Source organism: Palaemon carinicauda, chromosome 5 (assembly GCF_036898095.1).
Source record: "Palaemon carinicauda isolate YSFRI2023 chromosome 5, ASM3689809v2, whole genome shotgun sequence".
NCBI classification, from domain to species: domain Eukaryota; kingdom Metazoa; phylum Arthropoda; class Malacostraca; order Decapoda; family Palaemonidae; genus Palaemon; species Palaemon carinicauda.
Window position 1 is genome coordinate 189,134,367 of NC_090729.1, and position 24,454 is coordinate 189,158,820.

Here is a 24,454-nt window from a genome sequence, read left to right on the forward strand (position 1 = left end):
GTCATCTTCTTCCCAGCTGGTTCCCATTTTTATATGGGGTCGCCATTGCGGATGAGCCGTTTCCATCTTTTTCTATTCTGCGCTTCTGCCTCATCAATCCCCTTCTCCTGTAAGTCTCCTCTCACACAGTCCCTCCATCTCTTTCTTGGTCTCCCTCTTCTTCTTCTTCCCTGAACCTCCATCTCCATAGTATGTCTTCCAACGTGGTCCTCATCTCTCCTCATCAGGTGTCCATACCATCTCAGCCTCCCTTCCTGCACTTTCTTTGATATTTCCACCACCTTTGTCGACCCCTTTATGTAGTCATTTTTTATCTGGGAAGCTGAAAGTAATACCCTTGAATAAATAGCTAAGGTTTGTATCGTTAAGAAAAATACAAATTATCTACGAATTTGTCATATTTATGCGCATTTCATTTGTTGCAGAATTTAGAATAGTGCTTTAATCCCTCGATTCCCAGAGTAGTTGTGTTCCTCGCGCTGGAAAAGAGAAAGCATTTCAGGTTCAGACTGGGCCTTGCATCACCCTAACCTTTAGTGATAGCTTTACTGATGCCTCAAATCCTGCTGCTTAATCCAGTGCTACTCACTGTTTGGACCCACTTAACTGGATATAGTTTGTGATTTATTGATTTTTATTTTTCGAGACATTTGTTTTCCTTTTTGTGTTATTACTAATTCACTTTTATCTATGCCCTCGCATCTCATACTTAATTGAAGATGCTGGGAAATGCTATGCCAATGTTATCACCATCTAGGATAATAACTGGTAATAATTTATGGTCTTCAGATAGGAATCGGTAGTTCATTACAGAAATATCCTATGTTTTCAGTAGCTATTTTGTTTTATACATAATTTAATTCCTTTAATTTTATGTAGAAATAAGTTAGGAAGTGCTAAGTTCATAACTGGATATAGTTTGTGGTTTATTGATTTTTATTTTTCGAGACATTTGTTTTCCTTTTTGTGTTATTACTAATTCCCTTTTATCTATGACCTCGCATCTCGTACTTAATTGAAGATGCTGGGAAATGCTATGCCAATGTTATCACCATCTAGGATAATAACTGGTAATAATTTATGGTCTTCAGATAGGAATCGGTAGTTCATTACAGAAGTATCCTATGTTTTCAGTAGCTATTTTGTTTTATACATAATTTCATTCCTTTAATTTTATGTAGAAATAAGTTAGGAAGTGTCAAGTTCAATTGTAATTTTTTCATGGTATATTTTGAATGATTACTTTCCTTAACCCTTTTACCCCCAAAGGACGTACTGGTACTTTTCACTAAACTCATCCCTTTACCCCCATGGACGTACCGGTACGTCCTTGCAAAAAAATGTTATACATTTTTTTTTTCATTTTTTTGATATTTTTTTTAAAAAAATTCAGGCATTTTCCAAGAAAATGAGATCAACCTGACCTCTCTATGTCAAAAATTAAGGCTGTTAGAGCAATTAAAATAAAATATACTGCAAAATGTGCTGGTGAAAAAATAACCCCTTGGGGGTTAAGGGTTGGAAATTTCCAAAGAGCCTGGGGGTGAAAGGGTTAATTACTGTATGTTTTGTGCTTTATGTCAAGACATACTACATGATCTTGGGAGTACTTTGATAATAGTTTTAAGGTTTATAAGAAATTAGAAAACAAAACAATTAGGCAAAGAAGGCTGCTCTGACATAGCCTACAAAACTACTAGAAAATTTGGGAGGAAGTAGGGTTACTGAGTGGATTATTTTTCAAGGTAAATCACACCAAAGACACTACACCGGAGGCGGCTGTTTAGATAATCAATAATGCAACTAATAATTAAAGATAGTAAAAGCCTGGTTTAAAATCTATGACATGTTTATTTTGAAGAGCTAACTATCTAAAGTGAACCCACATTCCAAGAGCCCTGTAGAGCTGAACATCTGAACAGTTGTTATTTCATTTACGGCATTGATTGTTGTAAGAGAAAGTGGGAAAATACAGTTTTAGGTGTCATATGACAGTTCTACATTAAAAATTTAAGCTTTTCATATCCTAATCAGATAATTGTTAGTTTATTACCTCTGCCAATAAAGTGACGGAGATTATTTTACCCCGTTTGTGTGTGTGTGTGTTCTTGGAGTGCCTCCTGTCCACGATTTTAATCACAGACTAATGAAACTTGCGGGGATTAACTGTTATGTAAAGATCTGTAAATGATTAGATTTTGGAAGGTCAAGGTCATGGTCAATCAATAGGTCAAGAAATAAGATGCCGTGGCGGAGGTCTGGAGTCTACTGAGTGCCCCTTTAGTTTCAGTTTTGGTATTAGCAAGAAGCTTGGGTTTCCTACATTCCTTTGAAATAGGGATCTTCCCTCCCTTACCCCATAGCAAACCAACGACTTGGATTTTTTTGCTTGTGTTCTTTGCCTTTCGGTTTTCTGTTTAGGGACTTAGACTTTAAATGGAAGGCATTTACTTTACCTTGAATTAGGGATTTAATCTATTTACATCTACTGTACTAAATGTGATGTTTTAGGACTTATAGATGTTAACCCTTTTACCCCCCAAAGGACGTACTGGTACGTTTCACAAAACGCATCCCTTTACCCCCATGGATGTACCGGTACGTCCCTGCAAAAAACTGCTATTTATAATTTTTTTTTTTTGATAATTTTTTGAGAAAATTCAGGCATTTTCCAAGAGAATGAGACCAACCTGACCTCTCTATGACGAGAATTAAGGCTGTTAGAGCAATTTGAAAAAATATATACTGCAAAACGTGCTTGAATAAAAAATAACCCCGGGGGGTTAAGGGTTGGAAATTTCCAAATAGCCTGGGGGTAAAAGGGTTAATAATACTATAGATATGAAACAAATTATACTTAATAATTTCAGACTTCAGGAAATAAAAGTTAGCCTTAATCACTTTGCCAAAGGTACTGTACAGTTTTAAAAGTACAGTTTGTCTACATTTATGTCAGCTGTCATTTGAAATACTTGATTCAAATACCATTTGTGTCGATGTTATTTCCTTGGTTTTTCTTTTTTTATTTTAGATGTAAGTTCAGGAATAGTAGATTTGTTTCAAGTCTAAAGAAGAGTTAATTAATTTCAAGCTTTATTTATATAATCTTTATTGACCTTATATTATGCTGTGGTTATATTCTAATAGATTGTCATAGTGTTCAGTATACTGTTCTTCGCTTCTTTCCCTGTAGACAATTATGGATTATCTTAGTAGGTACAGTATTTGCTGATAGAGATTATTTGACTTAATTTTTTTTTATTATAGAATTTTATTTTTAGATAGTGCTCACATATACTGGTAATTTTTTTTTCATTTCCAGATGTACCTTGTATATAATTTGATTACAATTAATAGTACAGTAGTACGGTAAAAGAAATGGTCTAGGAAAAATGTGTAAGCTTGACATTACTTAACCCTTTTACCCCCAAAGGACGTACTGGTACGTTTCACAAAACTCATCCCTTTACCCCCATGGAAGTACCGGTACGTCCTTGCAAAAAACTGCTATTTACATTTATTTTTGCATATTTTTTATAACTTTTTGAGAAACTTCAGGCATTTTCCAAAAGAATGAGACCAACCTGACCTCTCTATGACAAAAATTAAGGCTGTTAGAGCAATTTAGAAAATATATTTAGCAAAATGTGCTTGAAAAAAAAAACCCTGGGGGTTAAGGGTTGGAAAGTTCCAAATAGTCTGGGGGTAAAAGGGTTAAGACAATACATCACGTAAATTTAGTAAAGTATGCAGGGTCTTTATAGGTAGAAATTGAAGAAAATATCTAGTTTTCCTTGTAAATAAATTTCCGTGAACCAGGCTTTATTGAAAAGATAATTGTATCCGCAGACATATTTAGACATTTGGCCATGTTTTTTGACATGTATAATTTTGTCAGTTATTTCCTAAATGGTGGTACTGGAAAATGAATCAAATAACTATTTTTCGGTCTGAAATCTAATTTTGTCAGTTATTTCCTAAATGGTGGTACTGGAAAATGAACCAAGTAACTATTTTTCGGTCTGAAATCTAATTTTGTCAGTTATTTCCTAAATGGTGGTACTGGAAAATGATCCAAATAACTATTTTTCGGTCTGAAATCTAATTTTGTCAGTTATTTCCTAAATGGTGGTACTGGAAAATGAACCCAGTAACTATTTTTCGGTCTGAAATCTAGCTGCAGTATTTTTACGAGTGCCACACAGGCATAAAACCAAAAGTTGCAACGACACATTAGCATTTAAAAAATGGCCAGTGTCGCTTTTTATCCCCTTTTGAACATATTACAGTATAGTAAATTACTTTTGCTTGCTTCTTCTTTTAACATTTAGTCGCTTGTCCCTCCTTAGGTCGAGCTGCCCTTGATTTGGTGGAGATGAGTCCAGGGTTCCCTGTAAGGCCTGTGATTGATCAAGGTTTTGCTCTTTTGTTTAATTTTTTTGTTTATTTTATAATTGCTGAAATTTAAATTTTTCTCTATGCTTAGCTTTTCCAAGTATACCGTAGGTTTTTTTTTTTAAATCTCCTTGGTTCTAAGTACAAATAAACTTTAAAAATAAAGGCGCTCCTTTTCATATTTATTTTTTAAAAACCCTTAGATGGAAAGTTTTATTCTGAAATGCTTTTATTCTATAGCATCTAAATAAGATTACTTAAAATATTTTCTGCCGATATCTTCCTAACAGTGGAGACAGGATTTTAATTGTTCATTCTCTTCACTTACCTTATCTTCAATATACCATTAAGCTTTCAGAATTTTTATTGAGATTGAACCAATTATACTGATGGCTATATCTTTGAAGCCAAGACTGAGAACAGGTCTTGGGGAGGTAATAAAGATCGTAGAACATTTCCTGAATAGTTCAAAGGGAACTTGTGAGTCCAATTTAGAGACATGTTCTTTATCATCTGATTTCCAACCATTTTGTGTAATTTATGCCAACCAGCAAATAGTTGAACACCGTATTTATCTAGGTTTAATAACCCGTAATACTATCCAAGAGCTTTTAACGTATCTGGTTCAAATTAACCGAGATACAATTGACTTTGGTTAATACGGAGACATGGAAGAGACGTACTCCACGATTATGATAAATGCTAGGTTATCTCAGATAAGATTACAGTTTTGATTATTGTATACACAGATCAATGTAAAAATGGTCATTGAGGTTGTATTCATAATTTATAAAGATTTTGTAAAAGTACTTTCACTGTGCTATACAGTATTTTATTCCGCTCTATATAGCAAGTTTACGGCTACTTGCTTTTAAGTATTAAATGCATTTCCGATTATTATCTTCTCGAACTTCATTGAAAGTAGTAGTGAGGGAATATGCAGGGATTTTGAGACCAAGTTGGGGAAACATGGACTTTTTTATACTTTCTTTTAGATAAATAGTATGTATTTAATTTCTCTTAAACATGGTGAATTTTTGTTAGCCAGGTTTTCTTTGACAGCATAGGTTTGATCTTACATGCATTGTAGTTTTGAAAAGTTTAACAAAGTTTGTCGTGTTCAGTAAAGAAAATTAACCTAATGAAAGAATGTGATTGTACTAATATGCGTGGGATGATGTGATTGTCCGTTTTTATTCTTAGTCTTGCTAATATAACCCATCACATAAAATGGATTAAATAGTTTAGTTATTTTGATATGTGATATAATGATTGAACTGTTCCCACGAACACGTTTTGAACGAGTGCGTTGCTTTCGCAGTGCGACAGCCAAATCCCATCCGGTTACGAGACCTAATACGCCAGATCCGGTCGGCCAAAACCGCGGCGGAGGAACGCGCCGTCGTCAACAGAGAGTGCGCTTACATCAGGCTCACGTTTCGAGAAGAAGACTCGGTGTGGAGATGTCGGAATGTGGCCAAACTTTTGTACATCCATATGCTGGGGTGAGTTTAGAATGCACTGTTGCTGCTATTAGTTTTTTTAAATATGAGTCTTTCAGTCGAGAAACATGCCAAGCGCCATTTTGGGACAAAATAATTTTATTTTATTTTTCGCTGGTTTTATCCTTGTACATCACATGCCAAAAAACTGTGCATCGTATTGAAAATATTTTAGGTTAACTGTGTTCTGCATAAAATTTGCTACTATTTATAACAAATATGAAACTCCTAGCTATTATATTTACCGAGTAATTCACGATTGAAAATTGGCAATTTTCAATCGCGATTTCCGACACTTTTTAAAAATGGCGCTTGGCATGTTTCTCGACCGAAAGACTCATATGTACGTTGACCTTTTTTTCCTTTTAGGAAAGTCAAAGTAAGAATATAATATTTTAATTGTTAATTACTTTTCTTATAGCTTCCTTATTTCCATTCCTCACTGGGCTATTTTCCCTGTTGGAGCCCTTGGGCTTATAGCATTCTGCTTTTCCAACACTAGTTTTTTAAATCTGTACGTTGACCCTTTTTTCCTTTTAGGAAAGTCGAAGTAAGAATGTAGTATTTTAATTGTTAATTACTTTTCTTATAGTTTCCTTATTTCCTTTCCTCACTGGGCTATTTTCCCTGTTGGAGCCCTTGGGCTTACAGTATAGCATTCTGCTTTTCCAACTAGGGTTGTAGCTGCTATTAGTTTTTTTAAATCTGTACATTGACACTTATTTTCCTTTTAGGAAAGTCGAAGTAAGAATATAATATTTTATTTGTTAATTACTTTTCTTATAGTTTCCTTATTTCCTTTCCTCACTGGGCTATTTTCCCTGTTGGAGCCCTTGGGCTTATAATGCTGGGGTGAGTTTAGAATGTACAGTTTCTGCTATTAGTTTTTTAAATCTGTACGTTAACCTTTTTTTCCTTTTTAGGAAAGTCGAAGTAAGAATATATTTTATTTGTTAATTACTTTTCTTATAGTTTCCTTATTTCCTTTCCTCACTGGGCTATTTTCCCTGTTGGAGCCCTTGGGTTTATAGCATTCTGCTTTTCCAACTAGGGTTGTAGCTGCTATTAGTTTTTTGAATCTGTATGTTGACCTTTTTTTCCTTTCAGGAAAGTTGAAGTAAGAATATAATATTTTAATTGTTAATTACTTTTCTTATAGTTTCCTTATTTCCTTTCCTCACTGGGCTATTTTCCCTGTTGGAGCCCTTGGGCTTACAGCATTCTGCTTTTCCAACTAGGGTTGTAGCTTAGCAAATAATAATAATAATTAAAAGGGGAATCATTACTGTATAAAAGTCCTCAATTTATTAATATAATAAGTTCCAAGAAGCAGTGTAAGTCAAATTTTGTTAAATTTGCCAACAAATAATCCTGTTTTATGTGGTAAATATCATCTTGCTTACTATATTGAATTATGTAGTTTTAAATATAAAACTCACCCGCTGGTTATATAAAGAGCGTCGGGGGACTTCAGCAATTTATATAACCAGCGGGTAAGTATATTCAAAAATTTATTTTATTATGAAAATATAATTTTTAATTGCAGTACCGTATTTCATTATGAACTTTTTGATACAATATCTGAGATTTATATCAGATGTATTTGTGGTTTATTTCTGAATGTAAGTTGAGGGACCCTCTGTATATCAAAATTTTTCTTATTACCTATACCAAAGAAGTTGGAAGGAGGTTATGTTTTACCCCTTGTTTTTGTGTGTGTGAATAGCTTCCTGGCCACAGTTTTAACCTTAGAGTAATGAAACTTGCAGGGATTAACTCATATGTAAAAAAAATGGAAAGGATCAAATTTTTGAAGATCAAGGTCAAGGTCACGGTCGAGCAAAAGGTCGAGAAATAAGCTGCCGCAGCGGAGGTCTGCGCTCTACTGAGTGCCCCTCTAGTAGTTGTTTTGCATGACTTTTTATTGATATTCAATATTTATAGGTTTGAGTCCCTTGTTAGGCTGGAGGAACGTAGAGAGTAGAGGTCCCCTTTTTTGTTTTGTTTCATTTGTTGATGTCGGCTACCCCCCAAAATTGGGGGAAGTGCCTTGGTATATGTATGTATGTATAGGTTTGAATTTTTTGTAATTTTGTTTTGTTTTTACAGATATCCTGCCCATTTTGGTCAGATGGAGTGCCTCAAGTTAATCGCCTCTCCCAGATTTACGGACAAGCGAATAGGGTATTTAGGTGCCATGCTGCTGTTAGATGAACGCCAAGACGTACACCTCCTCATTACCAATTCCTTAAAAAAGTAAGGCTACCCTTTTGAGAGTCCTCTTTGGTGGTTTACTGTTCTATTTGTGAGTGTTCCAACTAAATTAATAAATACCGTGGGAGAGAAGTTTAAGTCTAAAGTTTATTTTCTTCGCCGCTGCATGTTTCTTTAGAGGTAGTCTGAACGTAATAAGTTTGTGTACTCGCACTTCTCTTCTACATTCATGTCAGATACAATGTTATTCATTCCATCACTCAAAACTATGTCCAACGCCCAGTTAAAGTAGTTGTACAGTCGACATTATTCACCAATGTTGCTGTAAAATGCATGTAAGGTAAAGATTGTTTGGTAACACATGCTTAAGGTGCAATACATTATCCTCTCTTGGTTCTCCATAGGGATTACTGTCGGTTCTTTTTTTTTTCCTTTATTCAACTTCTAATTGCCAGTAAGGATTACTCCCGATATTCTTAAAAGAAGTGCTTTTGGGCCGTACTTCTACTTCATAAACCATTGAACCCAAAAGTTTTTAGATTGCATACTCTGGGTATAATTACTTATCATTACTGTGTAGAGTATTTTCAGGACTACTGCTGAAAATTCAGAGCAGTTTTCATCTCAATTAATATACCAGCTATAAAGACATTTAGATAATTATTCCAAATTTATTTGTTTCTCATAAAATGTTCAAACTCAGTCTTTGATGATCTAAATTATTTAAATTAGTAGAATTTAGAAATGAGGAGTGGTGTACATTACTATAGTTAATGTTTGCATTACATCCAAAACCTTCAGATAACCATTTTTATTTTGATATTGCAGTAGATATGAAGCAATACAGTACGGTAGTTGCTTGAAAAGCAAATGAAAATGTCTACTGTAATTTGTTAAATATTATATATACTTTTTTATACTTTCAGTGATTTAAATTCTTCAACGCAGTTCGTACAGGGACTAGCCTTGTGTACTTTAGGGGCCATAGCATCTCCTGAAATGTCTCGCGATTTAGCGGGAGAGGTTGAAAAATTGTTAAAGTCCTCAAATGCGTACATTCGGAAGAAAGCAGCTGTTTGTGCCCTCAGGATCATCTGCAAAGTTCCAGAACTTATGGAAATATATTTACCAGCCACAAGATCGTTGCTTTCAGAAAAGAATCATGGTGAGTAGAATTTATTCGATGTGAAGTTTATTGTATGAGGATCATATATTATATTATATCATGTTAGGCGGTATACCTTAGCAATCCATGTTTCCCAACGGTTATACTCGTATAAGCGAAGGAACAACTTGGTGGAGTAATGAGAGCTTTGGGTGTGGAGGAAATGCCCTCATAAATCTCAATGAAGTCACTGGCAGCAGGGTGACTGATTGGGTTTAAGGCGATGGGGCGATGGACAATCTATCTCTTCGGCTTTTACCCCTGATGCCTGGCTGTTGATCTTACTAGAATCAGTATGGACCGGCAGGGGTCACTTGCCTTCGTTAGATAGGCACTGCGCAGCACAAGGAACTGGCTATCCTTTGCAATCTGTTTCTTCGGCTTTTACTCCTGATGCCTGGCAGTTGATCTTACTAGAATTAGTATGGACCGGCAGGGGTCACTTGCCTTCGTTGGATAGGCACTGCGCAGCACAAGGAACGGGCTATCCTTTGATGTATCTAGCTAATGAATCCTCTTGAGGTCCCTTGCGTCAATAGCCGTTGGAGAATATGATGACGATGATGATGATATACTGTACTAGCAAAAGTTTTAACCTTGGGAAGTATAGTTATACTATTAATTCCACCCGAAAACCTTGAGCTAATTCATCTAGTAAAAAGTATTCGCATCACTGAATCTGAAAAAAGGGATTTTGACGAAGGAAAAATCTATTTCTGGGGAGAGACCTGTGACGCCCGGTGAAATAGGTGCTCCGCTCTGGCAGTTCTAGCTAAAAAGGCCTTGAGATTAGTGACTGTACACAGAAAAGATCCTGGGGAAGAAGAATAATCTTCCGAGGGGAGCACCTATTTCACCGGCCGTCACAGGTCGACCCAGAAATGAATGTATTCATAACATTTTGGGGCCCATTCTTTAATTGAGTGTGAATTATAAACGACTGAGTACTGACTATTAGAATAGGATTAGGATTCAACAGTCAACATTCAAATTTTATTAGTAATAACTAGTTACATAACTTATAAAGCCAGCCTTATGATAGGTGAGAAATTCAGTTGTAATACTATTCATTAATAGTTATTTAAGATTTTAATTCCGTAAAAAGAGGAAAGAATTTTTCGGTTTCAGTGATTTCTTTCTCTTTGCAGGTGTGTTGATAACAGGAGTCACTTTGATCACCGAAATGTGCCGACAGTCGCCCGATATGCTTGCTCATTTTAAGAAGGTAACTTGCTTGTATAAACTGTCTGTTTTCTCTCTCTCTCTCTCTCTCTCTCTCTCTCTCTCTCTCTCTCTCTCTCTCTCTCTCTCTCTCTCTCTCTTTATGTTGATTATCTTTGTTTCACATGTGACCTGTTGGTGATGGCAAATTTTAACAATGAGTAAAAACTGAGGAATGAACGATATCAAAGTGAAGAATGTTCAAAAGATATAAATTACCCTACGGACGCTTACTTATTTTAACTTGTATCTGTTAAAGGTGGTTTACGTTTATCTTGTTTTGTGACGTTTAAACAAAATCAGATATATTTCCGAGACCTCAAGGTTTTACTTTAGCATCAACAGGGGATGTTTTATCCTACTTGTTAGAAGTTTTTAGTTTATCTTTCATTTATTTTTGTTTATTCTAATGTATAAAGATATTTACTCCTTAATTGACTAAATTTTTAGTGTTAACACAATAAATCTGGGTTACTTTTTGGTTAAATAACTGATTGTACAATTAACCCTGCATTTAAGATAATTCCTTAAATTTGTAGGGTTTTTATTAACAGTAATTTAGTAATAGTAGTTATATGAATTCATCAGTAGCTGATTTTGCATTATGAAAATTCCAATGTGTAGTTTTTTATATGTTTTAATGTGCACTCATACGATTCTGTTTTGCGAGTTTAAATATTCACAAGGGGAAGGAGTCAAAAGAATGCTCTCTGTTTTTTACCTATCATAAAGTTTAACAGTAGGTTTAAATGTAGTTAATTACCATACAGTACCGCTTAATTTTTAACTGGCCATCAAATTTGGATTGCTTGGTCATTACTCGCTAGGTCTTGTCATTCGAATACTGTCTGTGAAGATCTCTATATTAGTTTTAATGAACTACACCAAACGTCATTGAAATTATTTTATCATTAAATTGATTAATGGGTAATGTATTGATGTATTTGCAGTGGGTTTAGGAATACAGTTGCTGTATACGATCAAATAATGTGATTATTGTATCGGGATTTTTTTTACTGATTAGTGCTTGAAGATAGAGAAGGTCCTTACTTACAAACTTTCGGAGATATAAACTCAAATCAAATTGAAAATAATAATGATAAAGAAATAATATAATAAAACAATATTATATCATTTAAATACAGTAAGCAAATTGTGTAATAACCTGATATGTTTCATATGAAACCTGACTATTTGTAGACTTTTGTAGCGGGAAATCATAGGTGTGGGATGGAGGTTAAGCCAAATATTAACAAAATTCGATTTACAAACATCTCGAGTTACAAACATTTTGAGTTACAAACAGCTTCTTGGAACCTATTAAGTTTATGAGTTAAGGGCCTTCTGTACTGTATAAAGAAAAAAATTAACAGTATTAAGTGTGACAACAGGATTTGGTATTGGGTTAGATAGCTTAAACGCCTTGTGTTTTCTTTAGTGTTTATGCACTTGCAATATAGTTTACCAGAAACGTAACTATCAGCCTTTAAAAAAGATACTTGTTCCGATACAGATACAAACCTTCGCTATTTATAGGGTATTACTTTCGGCAATGCTGGAAACCAGCCAAGACAATTTTAGTGAGGGATAATTATCCCATCTGCTAGTTAGCGGGAGGGGGTTGGGTTAGACTAGCTACCCCGCTCACTCACACCTGTCGGTTGAATAACCACTTTTGCTATTGGCTCGGTAGAGTGCGGACGTGCCGTCTCTCTCTCTCCCGTTAAACAATCTGCTTTGACTTTATTACTTTTCCTTTTTCTTTTGTGTGAATCTTTGTTTGTTTGGTTATTGTCCCGCTATGCGGACATGTCCAGGGATTGAAGGCTGCCGTTGCGGCACCTTCATGTCGTCCGTGGAGACGTACCCACACCCTTTATGCCTGGCTTGCCGGGGAACTCAGTGTTTGCGGGACAACACCTGTTCCGAGTGTAGGGAGTGGCCTGCGTCCCAGTGGGAGAGGTTTGCGCGTAAGAAGAAGTCTAAAGGCGAATCTTCGCTTTCAGGTTTTTCCTTGAAATCGAAGAAATCGCTGGCTTCTGCTTCCTCTACGCCCAAATCTGCCCGAAGCTAATCCTCGACCAGGCCCTTCCGGGGCACGGTCAAGCAGTAGCGCAGGGCTTGTGACTCCAGGTCAACCCTGTGGGATAGACGAAGGTGGCGGCTCCCCTAGTGAGTCTGCTCCTCTTCCCCTAGGGAGCGCCTCTTCTTTTCCAGACCTTGTGTCTTTATGGCCATCGCTGGGCGTCGATGGTCCCCCTACGAAGGAAGTTCTCCTCGAACTCCTCCGAGGGGAGCAGAGAGAAGGCGGTCATCTCCTTCCTCTGCAGAGGTCGATCCTCCTCTTCTGGGTGCAGGCGCTGTTGCCTGTCGGTCAGGCCGAGAGTCTTGTTCCGACGCCGAGGAGTTAGCTAACCCACCAGGGATGGTGGTAGGGCTCTCTCCAAGGCAAGCTTTCCCTTCTGGGGAACATATCTCTCATTCGCGAGAGAAGATTGCCTCTGTGCATCGGTAATTTCCTAACGCTTTAGGTTCTCCTCCAGGGGCGGTGATGATCACCCTTTGGGCTGGCGTGATCGTGAGCCTTCGGGCTCTCGTTATGTTGATCCTGCGGGTTCTCATGTCAGCAATAGTCCTTCAGGTCTCCGTCACACTGAGCCTTCGGGCTCTCACATCTTGAAATTTTTGGGTTTCTGTTACGCTGAACCCTCGGGCTCTCGTAACGACGGTAACGTTGAACCTCCGGGTTCTCGTACTGTCAGTCACGTTGATCCTTCTGGATCTCGTGACAGAGGAGCCTCGGTTCCTCGTTACGTTGACCCTTCGGGGTCTCGTAACCTGAGTTACGCGGAACCCTTGGGCTCTCGTAACTTTAGTCACGCTAACACTTCAGTGTATCGTGACAGAGAAACTTCAGTTTCTCGTTGCGTTGATCCTTTGGGTTCTTGCAACACAGTTCACACTGAACTTTCGGGTTCTCGTGACCAGAGTCATTCTTTTTATGACAGAGAATTTTCGAACTCTCGTTGTGTTGATCGTTCGCGCTCACACTACACAAGCTATCGTGAACCTTTGGGTGAGCGTAGCAGTGAGTTCTCTCACCAACCTGAGAGCTCTCGCGCACACAACCAAGTTGGCGCGCACAGCCAAATTGGCCCGCACGACCAAATCGGCGTGCACGATCGACTTGGCGCACACGACCGTCTTGGTGCAGGGTCATCCTATGGCGCGCCATATGCGCGAACATCCTGTTGCTCGCCATGCGCGTGAACAACACACTGCGCGCCATGCGCGCGAGCAACCTTATGTGCGCCAGGTGCGCGAACAACCTCATGCGCAAAAAAAGTGCGCGCAATGGGGAGGGCGCGCGCACGAGCACCCTTCCGCCTACCAACAGTTCGGCGCAAGAGCGCACAACCATCTTGGCGCTCACAATCAGTCTCTCAAGCCCCTTGGGCCTCAACAGAGACAACAGTCGCCTGCGCGACCGAGCCCAGACCCTATCCGTAAGGGTAGGCCAGTGCCGATCTAGCCTCTAAGGAAGCCTCCATCAGACAAGAGGGTTAGGAAACCTGCCCAGGTTCCTAAACCCAGGGAGCAGCTCTTTCCTAAGGACCTCCTCCTTAGTTCCTCAGTAGCCTGTGACACCCCGTGGCTTAGCACCTTATTCAATGTAATGCGCCAAGCCATGAAAGGAGTCATTCCCCGCTCCCTGTCCTTAGGTGACACACCTAGGATCCCCTTATAGCCTCCTCTCTTCCCTCCAGTCATAGGAGGAGTTCGGGAGATCCCACGCAGGCGGGTCCTTCATCCCCTCGCAAAAGACATCTGGAGGAGATTAGGCATGAACTTCAGGGAAGCCCCCCTGCTGTTCAAGACGCCACAGGCTAGGCCAAAGGGGAAAAGGAAAAGGATTCGTCCTTCGCCCACCAAGATGGATAGGGTTACGTCCCTTATTGGTCGAGGTAGTGTCTAAGGAGGCACAACCTGCGACTGGATGGGACTCACCCAGTATGGCAACGGACTTACATTCCACCTGTAAGCCGACGGAGTCTTCTAGGCCCTAGGGGACAGAGGACCTCCGGCCTCGTGGGAGGGAACCGAAGGATTTGTTCACCATCCCCAAATCCTCGGCCAGGCTTCCTTCCTCACTGCCTCCCAGGCAGCCGGAAGCGAGCACCTCCTCGGCAGTCTCCCTATCCCCAGTCTATCTAGTTGACGACTTCGACCCTCTCCGGGCTCCTATGGATGAGAGCTCGGATGTGGAAGGGCAGAGCGATCTCGAGGATGACGCTCTGCCAGCAGCCGCTAGCCCTAAGCTTACGGAGGATGAGAGGAAGGAGTCGGAATACGCCTTCTGGCAGGTCCTAGCCTGCATCCGTTCCATCAATGAACTTCCAGATCCATCGGCAGCCCCTCTAAATGGAAAAGAAACGGTCCTTGACCAGTTCTATGGCACTCAGAAACCTCATAGGACCAGTGCAGCTTTGCCCTGGTCAAAGGGGTTGAAGAGTGCCAAAAAGGAAGGCAGTGTCCCAGGCAACTGGGTCCACCTCTTCTCTCCGCTCCAACTCGTCCTCCAAGCTCCTACCACCTCCGCATGTGTTTCAGAGGAAGTACTACGAGATCCTCGGGGAATCTCTTCCAACGTTGCCTCTCAACCACTCTATAGAGGCACTCTCGAAGGCCACCCCCTTGAGAAACTTACGGGAATTCCAGTCTCCTTTTCGGCCTCTGAAATCCTAAACCAGGAGAAGGTGGCGAAGTACGCCGTGCAGGCTACTTAGTGGCTGGATTTCTGGTTAGGATCCTTAGGACAACTGATGCGGTCTAAGGACCTGTCTCGGGAGTCCTATAGGAAGTCTTTGGAGACTTTCCTATTGTCTGGCACTCGGGCCATCGAGTTCCTCTCCCATCAGGCGGTGAACCTTTGGGCCAACACTATCCTGAAGAGGCGAGATGCCGTTATAGTCAAGTTCCATAGACATCTCCCTCAGGCCGAAGTAGCGAGACTGAGAAATGCTCCTTTTGAGGGCAATTCTTTGTTCCATCCGAGGACGTCGAGCGGGTGGCAGAGAGGTGGAGAAAGTCCAGTCAGGACTCCCTCATCCAAAAGGTCTTAACGGCTAGACCTTAGCCCTCTCAGCCACAGCGGAAAGCACAGCAAAACCAGCAACCTAAAAGGGCTAGAGACCCAAAACAGCAGGGTAAAAAGGGTGCAAAGCAGGCTTATCACAGCAAAAATTCCTTTCGTGGAGGAAAGGGTAAGAAGGGAACTGGCTGATGCCGGTCCCAATAAGACAGGCAATCCTCCCATTTGCCCACCTGTGGGGGGGATGCCAGCATAGCCGCTGGCAGAGGTGACTTCACCACGGGGCCGAACCAAGGACGGTCGAGGTAATTCGTTCAGGGTATCGTATCCCGTTCACGCTCTCTCTACTTCCACTGACTCGAGTGCCGATTCCGTCAAACTCCTGTGCGAAGGGATCCACACAGGAGTTTGCCTTCAGGGCAGAAGTCAAGTCCATGTTGGAGAAGGACGCTCTCCAGGAGGTCCTCGACGGGTCCCCAGGCTTCTACAGTCGACTCTTTCTTGTGAAAAAGGCGTCTGGAGGCTGGAGACCAGTCATCGACCTCTTGGCCCTGAACAGGTTTGTCGAATAGACACCTTTCAGGATGGAGACGGCCGACACAGTCAGACAAGCGATAAGACCCCAGGACTTCATGTGCACTCTAGATCTGAAGGACGCATACTTACGGATCCTAATTCACCCATCTTCCAGGAATTATCTAAGATTCATGTTCAATCGGAAGCATTACCAGTTTAGGGTACTGTGTTTCGTGTACGAGCACTTTTTGTCAGCATGGGGTAGGTCAAGAGGAGGGTCACAAGGAATACTATTTCCTCCTGGATAAGGAAAGTAATCGAATACGCTCCATATCCAGATCCTCCAGATCCTCCTCTGTCCAACTGACCCAGAGCTCATGATGTCAGAGGCATTGCAACGTCTCTGGTGTTCAAGAAGAATTTTTCTGTGGAACAGATATTGCAAGCGGGCGTGTGGAAGCATCAGACGACCTTCACAGCCCACTACCTGAAAGATGTAACCCACAGGAGCATGGAAACCTTCTCCATTGGTCCTGTGGTGGCCGCACAACAAGTGATCTAAGGCCTCAGGCTCCTTGATGGACAGGTAGCAGAGGGTTGAGGGCTGAGGTTACCCGGGTTAGTCTGGGGTGAATGAAAACAATGTCTGGCTCCCTTCTTTTTTTCTCCTTCTCCCCCCCTGGGGAAACAGCTCCACTGACCTCAACCCTCTGCAGGTAAGATTCATTTCCCTTGTGCATCCTGAGTATGAATAAATACTTTGTTACGTCACCAATACCTCATGAGGGAGGGTATTGGATATGTCTTAGAACTCATGCTTATCCTCGAGTTCCTACGTAAAGACGTAAAGACAAGCCACGAGTCTTTCTCACACAAGCTTCTGCAGGCCGCTATCATTGAGTTACCTTGTAACTACTATTGATTTTAGCGAGGGTAGGGTTCCTACTAATTAGATCAAAGATCAATTAGAAGGAACCCCGTGTCATGACCAAGGCCAGTTGGTAGAACTTCCTCCCTCTTGAGAGAGAGTCACCTTATAAATAGCGAAGTTTTGTATCTGTCGGAACAAATAACAAATTTGGAAATAATTTGTATTTTTCCTAACATACAGACCTGGAGCTATTTATATAAATTGGCCCGCCACCCTGTCCCCTTAAAAGTCCTGCCAGAAAGCAAAAGTGGTTACTCAACCGACAGGTGTGAGTGAGCGGGGTAGCTAGTCTACCCCAACCCCCTCCCGCTAACTAGCGGATGGGGTTAATTATCCCTCACTAGAATTGTCTTGGCTGATTTTCAGCGTTGCCGAAAGTAATGCCCTATAAATAGTTCCAGGTTTGTATGTTAGGAAAAATACAAATTATATCCAAATTTGTTATATTTAGTAAATAATGACATTCTTCTTTCCATTATTTGATCTCTACGATTTAAAGGTTGGGTTTTTGTTTTAACATATAGTTATAATTAGAGTATTTATTTGGGTATGAGACACCACTGTAGTAAAATTTAAAACTATCTATACCATGCATCTACTCCTCCATTCAGACTAGTGTACTATCTTTGCCTTTTTTGGTTAGTTTACATTAAGCATGCCTTATGGTTGCCAAAGTTAGCCTGCAACAGCAGGAGGATATTATAGGAACAAAGACACCTTGGGTTAATCTCTGTACTCTTCCCATTGACATAGATGGTGGTACTATTATAGGAAGAAAGAAACCTCAGGTTAACCTCTGTACTCTTCCCATTGATTGATGAATGTGGTACTATTATAGGAAGAAAGAAACCTCAGGTTAACCTCTCTACTCTTCCCATTGACAGAGATGAATGTGGTACTATTATTGTAAAAAAGAAACCTCAGGTTAACCTCTCTACTCTTCCCATTGATTGATGAATGTGGTACTATTATAGGAAGAAAGAAACCTCAGGTTAACCTCTGTACTCTTCCCATTGATTGATGAATGTGGTACTTTTATAGGAAGAAAGAAACCTCAGGTTAACCTCTGTACTCTTCCCATTGATTGATGAATCTGGTACTATTATAGGAAGAAAGAAACCTCAGGCTAACCTCTGTACTCTTCCCATTGATTGATGAATGTGGTACTATTATAGGAAGAAAGAAACCTCATGTTAATGTCTGTACTCGCCCCATTGATTGATGAATGTGGTACTATTATAGGAAGAAAGTAACCTCAGGTTAACCTCTGTACTCTTCCCATTGATTGATGAATGTGGTACTATTATAGGAAGAAAGAAACCTCAGGCTAACCTCTGTACTCTTCCCATTGATTGATGAATGTGGTACTATTATAGGAAGAAAGAAACCTCATGTTAATGTCTGTACTCGCCCCATTGATTGATGAATGTGGTACTATTATAGGAAGAAAGAAACCTCATGTTAATGTCTGTACTCGCCCCATTGATTGATGAATGTGGTACTATTATAGGAAGAAAGTAACCTCAGGTTAACCTCTGTACTCTTCCCATTGATTGATGAATGTGGTACTATTATAGGAAGAAAGAAACCTCAGGCTAACCTCTGTACTCTTCCCATTGATTGATGAATGTGGTACTATTATAGGAAGAAAGAAACCTCATGTTAATGTCTGTACTCGCCCCATTGATTGATGAATGTGGTACTATTATAGGAAGAAAGTAACCTCAGGTTAACCTCTGTACTCTTCCCATTGATTGATGAATGTGGTACTATTATAGGAAGAAAGAAACCTCAGGCTAACCTCTGTACTCATCCCATTGATTGATGAATGTGGTACTATTATAGGAAGAAAGAAACCTCAGGCTAACCTCTGTACTCTTCCCATTGATTGATGAATGTGGTACTATTATAGGAAGAAAGAAACCTCATGTTAATGTCTGTACTCGCCCCATTGATTGATGAATGTGGTACTATTATAGGAAGAAAGTAACCTCAGGTTAACCTCTGTACTCTTCCCATTGATTGATGAATGTGGTACTATTATAGGAAGAAAGAAACCTCAGGCTAACCTCTGTACTCTTCCCATTGATTGATGAATGTGGTACTATTATAGGAAGAAAGAAACCTCATGTTAATGTCTGTACTCGCCCCATTGATTGATGAATGTGGTACTATTATAGGAAGAAAGTAACCTCAGGTTAACCTCTGTACTCTTCCCATTGATTAATGAATGTGGTACTATTATAGGAAGAAAGAAACCTCATGTTAATGTCTGTACTCGCCCCATTGATTGATGAATGTGGTACTATTATAGGAAGAAAGTAACCTCAGGTTAACCTCTGTACTCTTCCCATTGATTGATGAATGTGGTACTATTATAGGAAGAAAGAAACCTTAGGTTAACCTCTGTACTCTTCCCATTGACAGAGATGAATTTGGTACTATTATAGGAAGAAAGAAACCTTAGGCTATCCTCTGTACTCTTCCCATTGACAGATATACGTGGTACTGTCAGAATACAAGTATACGTTAGGTTTCTTGCATCCACACAGTTTACGGTTGCAGTGCCCCAAACTTTTGAATTTTTTTTCTTTTAATGTTAAAGCAATTGTTTGTTTGTTAGTAGGATTTTGTGAAATTAATCACGAGGCTCATAGAAAACTTTATTCTTGTTTGGTTGAATGGAATAGCTATTCCTAAGTATAGGATTTAGGTGTTCTGGGTGGTAGTAGTAGTAGTACAGTAGTAGTTACAGGAAGTGCTATGCTCTTGTACTTCGTTTATATACTCCTGTAGTTTGTTTATATACAGGGGGTTCTGTTTTGTATTGTCATGCCTTAGTGTAATTTTATTGTTACGTTCTACTCTGATTTTGATAATTTCTCTCAATATCTGTGTGCAACAGTTGACACATTTTCTGCTTTTGGCTGTTACTCATATTACTTGCGTATTCTGTGGAATACAGTACTGTACTGCCATACAAGTATGTCTATGTATTCTGTGGAATACTGCAATTCAAGTGAGTTGTCTTTCAACCTTTTCTAAAGGATGTTTCTGCATTAATAATCCTAAGTGTATCTTATGACGTGTTTTCCGTTCATGTGACTATAAGTGCATTATAGAAAATGCACTCAGATTTCTAATGCAATATTCAGTTTTTTCTATCGTTTTTCTAGTTAAGCTACAAAAGGCCGACATAGTAGGTTAACACATTACGTTATTGCTCCCTGGCCGGAAGTCTTGAGTCTGAACGTGATTTTGTCACGGCCGGGGTTCCCAGAGGATTAAGTAGACAACGATAGTCATTGGATCATGATGCAATTTATAAGAATAACTCCTTTTTACGATTTGAATTTTGTCCTTGTACGGGCCACCACCTTACTTTATCTTTACTTTTCATCCATTCCCTTCGGCTTATTCCCACGTAGGTGTCTATTTTTTGGTACTTTTCTTACACCAACTTTCAGCTCAGGCTTGAGTATACAATACACCATTCCATCCATCTTCTGTAAATTGAAAGTTTCAATTCAGTTGTATGGGTAAACTACTATTACATCAACATCTAGTGTAATGAAACTGAATTATGTTTCTAAACTCAAAGAGCTTGGCTGGAGAGTTTTAACATTCCAAGGAGAGGTGGGACTTAGCTAGGTAAAATGAAATCAGAAGGTGCAGTGCTAGTATGTGTTGATTGAAGTGGCTACTTTCCTCTTGGTAAGGTTAGAAGAGAGTAGATATGGTAAGGAGCTCTTCTAGAAGAACACTGCAAAACCAAATTGTTCTCTAGGTTTGGGTAGTGCCATAGCCTCTGTACCATGGTCTTCCTCTGTCTTCTGTTGGAGATCTCTTGCTTGAGGGTGTACTCAAGCACACTATTCTATCTTGTTTCTCTTCCCCTTGGTATTTTGGAGTTTTTATCCTCTTGTTATTTTCAAGCTTTTATTGTTTATATATGAAAGATTTATTTTAATGTTATTGTTCTTAAACTTCTCATAGTTTTTCCTTATTTCCTTTTCTCAATGGGTTATTTTCCCTGTTGGAGCCCCTGGGCTTATAGCATCCCACTTTTCCAGCTAGGGTTGTAGTTTAGTAAGTAAAGATGATAATAATAATAATGGATTGAAAAAGTGCCATACAAAAGTGCATCTTAGGCCAAAAAATAAAAATACTTTGATACCTTTTACAACAACACAGGAATTGGTATCCGCTATCCCCAGTAGGTAGCTATCAGGATCACCTCATTGTATATGCGTTTTAGTTATCAGTTTTATGCCTTTTAGTTATCAGTTTTCTTTGTCCTATTTTTAAGGAGTCTTTTTGCGAGGTGCCCGCAGGAATAATCATTAATAAAGTTTTATAATGGCTTAAAGAACCCTTTATAAGTATAATGTAGTTTATGATAAGGGGTAATATACTGCAATATATTTAAATTTTTTCACAGATCTGTATAAGTTTTTATGCTAGAAAAAAATAGAATAGATGGGGCTGATATTGCTTTGAAAGGAGTGAATTTTTTATTCTTTCTGACATGACTTTGGGAGTTGTTTCTTGGTATAGCTCATGAGTTTGGAGATTATTTTATCCATGGTAGCTCTTTCAATTGATAGAAATGAAATCTCTGTTGGCTTGTACACATTATAACTTAGGGATAGAAACAGTTTTATACATAATAGATTTATTGAGTAGGAATTTGATTTTTCAAGAAAATATTTGTTTGCAGGTTTATATAATTCAGTTAATTAGTCGTAACCATTTTTACGGTATCTCTTGTGCACTGTATATTTCATGGGTTTGGTGTTGTCATATTTAATCTTTAAGTTTGGATGTTTGGTAAGGTTTTGACCTAACTCTATAATCTGCTTTTGACTTGAATTTAGTAAGTAATGTTAATTAAATTCATGTTCTAGTGAGTGCTTTTCCCATACATATGTCGGAAATCAAATTTTTAAAGAATTTAAGGCATCTATAACGAATAAGTTTGGCCACGTTTAAACTCCCGGCGTTACTTTTCTGAATATTGTATATAAGTAAGTCTAAATCACATGAGAAATGATTGTAGTAGGGAGAGATATTTTGTAGTTTAGTTCATAACCGGTTAGTGTTACCCAGTTCAAATACCTCCTTGTAGTCGTGTTCCACCAGCGGTTCAAGATGCTTTCTGGTATGTACCAAAGGCTAAATCTCTCCATTTAGTTTAGTTAAAGGGCATGAAAACCAAAGTTATTTTAGGGTAAGTGGCTGCAAATTGTCAAGCTTTTAGAATTTGTGGCTTTATTTACTTAATTTTTTTGTAGAGACAACCAAATAATCTGTTGATTTATAAAAGCATGAATCAAGTCTTTATTAGGGTAATTGTCTGTGTATCTTTAGTCATAAAGCATATGTCTGTTTTCCCTTGTGTTGCCGAGCTATTCACGTGTAGTGACACACCTCACCCCAAATGAACTAAAACTTCAATTTTTACATTTTATATTTCATCTTTGCATAGCAAACCCATCAATCATATTGAGCACAAATTGTGGTTGCAATTATCTCCATCATGATCTCCTCCTGTGCCTATTGACGCAAAGGGCCTCGATTAGATTTCGCCAATTGTCTTATCTTGAGCTTTTATATACTTCTCCATTCAGCATCTACCTCACGCTTCATAGTGAGGGGTAGATGAAGGTTTTGGCATGCTCTTCACTCTCCCCAAAAGAGGTTAGTTCACCAAGCTTTTAACTTTTCTCCACAAGGTACTAGAAGAGTTGGAAGACACAAGCCTAGATGGCAATTATCTCCAGGAACATTAATTCCTAAGTCGAAAGAATCTGCGGCTGTTTGTGTACGCATACCTACGGGTTCATTCTATCGTTTGTTTCTATAATAAGTTCCCGCTACGTTACTTCTCAGGCCCCCAGCACTAGGACATATGACTCATATTTGTAAATCTAATCACTGGTACATCATCCAGAAATCCTTCCTCAGTGTTTCTGGGGGCAAGTTATTTTTTTTATACTAATACCTGCTTCTGTATTACCTATTCTTTTTTAGTTTGGAGACTGATTTCATCTTGCGGTTTTTTACCGCATAGAGAGTTAGGTATTTCAATGAATTTTACCAGAATTCATTGCTGTTTTTGCTCTGTAAGGGACAGGTTCCACCACCGATTCTAAAAGAAAATTTTAAGATTTCCAAATCCTGGACACAATTCCCACTCCCAATTCCCACTCCCTTTTTTTTATATCCATACATCCGGCTGTTGCCTCAGTATGAAGACTACCTGATCTATCATATGGCTCTTTTAATTCTAGCTGATTACTTTTATTAGAAAAAAAGATCAAATTATTTTGTTTCTGGAAATTGTACCTTTTCCAGTGTGGTTGTTTTCAACAATTCCAGCCTAGGTGTCCTAACTAAGCTCAAGATGTTTTCTTCAAGCGTGCCAATCATTCGCAACTGCCTGAGTTGAGCCATTATCTTTTGAGGATAGGAGTAGGAACTTCAATTATTGGAGTACCAGCTGATTAGGAATCAGGCTTCTTTAAGATCTGTTTTTTTGCTGAAACAGTTCAGGGTTTCAGGTTAATTTAGTAATGAATGACTATACTGTGTATGAGACCAGAATGCTCATAACTACCATGTTTTGGAGAGTAGGGTTCAGAAACCAGAGCCTTATTGAATGCAGGAACGTCATGTTGTCGGGTAATTTCTGCCAGTTTTTACCTGGAGATATTGCATTTTCCTTTGTGGTTGTTACAAACTGTATAGGATAAGTATCAAACTATTCACCTTGCTTTTTGTCTATTCAGTTATTTTTAGTACCCCAGGAAAATACACTGAATATATATTTACAACTTACTAATTCACAAAGTTCTTTGAATCCATGATGTCTTTGCAAAACCTAGGACTCCTCTTTCAGATTTATCTTGTGCTTAAATAACCAATTGAGCTCATTATGATTGAGGGACTTGATACGGATAGATAAGTTTCAATATAAAAGATATCTTACAAACCCATTATTCATAGTAGAGTGGCCTTTTCCCATCCTTTCAGTCTCATTATATTTCACACTTAGGTCTCTATTTATTGTTTACAATTTTAGAGCGGATGTGTTTGCTGACAATTATGATTTGGGATTGAATGAATGGATTGTTTTGGTATAAAAACATGGTTTCTCTGCTTTTAGTTGAAGCATTTTTAAGTGTTAGCCTATACTGTGTATTTAGTATTTATATAGGCCAAAGTGGAGTCTTGTGTATCATCATCATCTCCTCCTACGCCTATTGACGCAAAGGGCCTCGGTTAGATTTCGCCAGTCGTATCTATCTTGAGCTTTTAATTCAATACTTCTCCATTCATCTCATAATTTTTATTTATAGTAGAATAATATACTTTTACTTAAATATTGCCACTTTCTTATTGGTCACAAAGACTTC

The 24,454-nt window shown here is 38.9% G+C and overlaps 1 protein-coding gene across 2 annotated transcripts in view; it reads left to right on the plus strand.

Annotated features, from left to right (window-relative positions):
- The window catches only part of AP-1gamma (adaptor protein complex 1, gamma subunit), an 81,324-nt gene that overhangs the window by 12,875 nt on the left and 43,995 nt on the right, over positions 1–24,454 (plus strand). For both annotated transcript variants that reach the window (XM_068374466.1, XM_068374467.1), the window contains exons 3-6: positions 5,717–5,900; positions 8,007–8,153; positions 9,038–9,276; positions 10,425–10,501. In XM_068374466.1, coding sequence (XP_068230567.1) covers positions 5,717–5,900; positions 8,007–8,153; positions 9,038–9,276; positions 10,425–10,501 — 647 coding nt within the window. The remainder of the gene's footprint in view (positions 1–5,716; positions 5,901–8,006; positions 8,154–9,037; positions 9,277–10,424; positions 10,502–24,454) is intronic.